The sequence below is a fragment of the Pteropus vampyrus genome, unplaced genomic scaffold (genome assembly GCF_000151845.1).
Source record: "Pteropus vampyrus isolate Shadow unplaced genomic scaffold, Pvam_2.0 Scaffold355, whole genome shotgun sequence".
Lineage (NCBI taxonomy): Eukaryota > Metazoa > Chordata > Mammalia > Chiroptera > Pteropodidae > Pteropus > Pteropus vampyrus.
This window is the reverse complement of record NW_011889136.1, coordinates 488433-490814: the sequence shown is the minus strand read 5'-3', so window position 1 is coordinate 490814 and position 2382 is coordinate 488433. Positions and strand designations below refer to the sequence as shown.

Here is a 2382-nt window from a genome sequence, read left to right as displayed (position 1 = left end):
CTTGTGCGTTTCTCAGAGAATCATTTACAGTCCGTGAAAGCAGCTACTGCTAATTGCTTTTGCCCCTTTTAAGAAAAAGAGAAAAGTAAAGGTCGAATGTTAAAAAAATATGGAATTGTACCATTTTACAGTTGGCAGAGACTTAATGATAATCTGAGAACTGAGACCGAACACGTTACTCAAATAGCTCGGCTGAGGTCACCGAGAGAGGTGGCCGCCCCACCGAAGCTAGGCATTGTCCGAAAAATCTTTTGGTGGAAATTATTGTCAACCAAAAATAGAACAATGTCAATTAAACTGAGGAGCAGAATGACTGGCATGCTGGGGAGGGCTTCTCCGAAGGAGCCGAAGGTAGCCAGAAAACGGGGAACCTCGTTCTTAGAAGTTTAAACATCGTCGGTAATTATTACCAACCGGGAACTCGTTTTACGGTTCGTAGGCCAGTCCCGGCCGCTCATCTCGTGGAATCTGCCCCCCAGCTCTGGGGGGTGGCGTGTTTGACCTCCGTCCACCCTCTGCTTTCGCTCGCTCGCTCTCTCTTTTTAAAGTAGAGGAGAAAATGAAGTCTCAGGAAGGTTCAGTGACTTCGTTCCATTTAGACCTGGCAAACATGGCCCAGGGTTTTCCATTCCACATGGCGATTCCTGTCCCTTGGCGACAGGTTCACACCGCCGACGACATCTCTCTGGGGCCTTCTCTTTCAAATAAACTACGTCTCCCAGGGGAGGAAAGGAGTTTCTTGGAAGATCAGTTGAGGGGAAAATAAGTGTATTTCTAATAACAGAGTATATTTTAGACGCCTCAATTTAAAAGAACAGATGACGTTTCTATGTTGTTTTGAGAAGAAAGATAATATTTTTCGTTTTTCTCGATTGCAGATAGTGGTCAGAAGTTATATGTGAGACTCTTTCAACGTAAATTCAGCTGGATGAAGCTGAGTAAATTGGACTATGAGGAGATCGCCCCCGACTTAGTGCCTGTGATTGCAGAGCTGAAGGAAGCAGGCTTTCTGCAGACAGGTACGAGTCGGCTCAGGGAGCGCGAGAGCGACGTATTATGTGTTTAAGTTGAGTTTTGAGTCTTCTGAGGGCAGTGAATTACTCCTGTGATGCTAAAGCCATCGTCAGCCTGGGTTAAGGCAACTGTAACCTTCATCTTCCGCCCACGTGCACACACAGACCGGTCTCGGCTTATAGGTCGACGGCCTCAGGACCGTGGGTGGCCGTGGCCGTCTGGGCAGCCGCGTGCGTGGAGGTGCACCTGCGTGGAGCCCAGCGCCGCGGGGGGCGCTTGGGCGTCGGGAGACTGGTAGTCGTGCGTCTCGGGTTCACGTTGCTGACACGTGAGACCGAAAGAGGCAACTCCAGCCGAAGCAGAAGGTCACGAGCGTCTCTGCCCCGTTGCACTTGGGGGGTTACGTTCCGAAGAGCGAAGTCACCAGTGGGCGTGGAGGGCGGAGGCCTGAACCGTCAGGGATGGCCGCGTGTCGTCACGCGATTCAGATTGTCCTGTCCTTTTTCGTGCGACGTTCCGTTAGCATTTCCCTGAGAGATCTCTTTTCTCTGTTCTTCAGTGATTGTTCTAGAAGGCAAACTACGGTTTCCGCAGTAGGATTTCATTTCGTTCGCCTCTGACTGAGCTTCCTTCTTCACAGAGTAAATAACGCTGGGAAACGGTAAGAGTCTTTAAAAGGGTTTTTGATGTTTTTGACCGTTTCAGAGTCCGAGTTGCAAGAACTCCCTGAAGCGCTGGACCTGCTTTCGGCTCCCGAGCTCAGAGCCCTGGGGAAGACGTTCCACGTGGCGAGTCCCGGGGGCCAGAGGCAGCAGCTGGCGGGCGCTTTGCTCAGACTGGCCAGGCAGCCCTCGGTCTGCCCTTGGGCCCGGGGCCAGCCCGGAGTCGGCACCGTGATTTTAAAAAGGTTTTGTCGCATGTTGTCACAGCACACGCATTTAGAACGTTGGTTTTGCGCATGGATTGAGAATAGGTGGTTCCTGTTTCCTGTTGTAACTGCTCATTTCATCTTGGGCGCCACGACTGGATGCTTTCTCGGTTTCTTATTCATAATTCTTATCAGACCGTACTAATTTCTAGGACCGAGAAAAATCAGTCGGATTTTTATTTATAACCTTTTTTATTGACGTGGAATCTGTCAATCTTCATATGTAACTTTTCTTGAGTTTAAACCTAAAAATTTACCAAAACCGGGGGGGGGTGTCATTTATCTTTGTTTGGAGATAAAATCTCATTTCATCCTCACCGTGTCCCCAGGTGAGGCTCTGAGCCCCAGAGAGGTTATGGAAACCTCCGTGTCCCTTAGCTGAAAGTGACCGATGGGCTTCGGGCTCGATCGTGAATGCCCCTCGACCTTATCCCACGGAT

The 2382-nt window shown here is 50.0% G+C and overlaps 1 protein-coding gene across 3 annotated transcripts in view; it reads left to right on the top strand.

The window, feature by feature from the left end:
* LOC111731224 (fanconi-associated nuclease 1-like) overlaps window positions 1–2372 on the top strand; it is a 5433-nt gene extending 3061 nt beyond the window's left edge. Inside the window, exons 2-4 of one of the 3 annotated variants that reach the window (XR_002776996.1) lie at window positions 879–1019; window positions 1574–1675; window positions 2238–2372. Coding sequence is in view for 2 of the 3 variants with exons in the window: in XM_023522697.1 (XP_023378465.1) it covers window positions 879–1019; window positions 1720–2087 (509 nt within the window). In the remaining variant the exon portion in view is untranslated. Of the gene's footprint in view, window positions 1–878; window positions 1020–1573; window positions 1676–1719; window positions 2211–2237 lie in introns of those variants that run through there. The other 2 variants (XM_023522698.1, XM_023522697.1) reach the window with 2 other exon arrangements.
* Window positions 2373–2382: the final 10 nt, after the last annotated feature.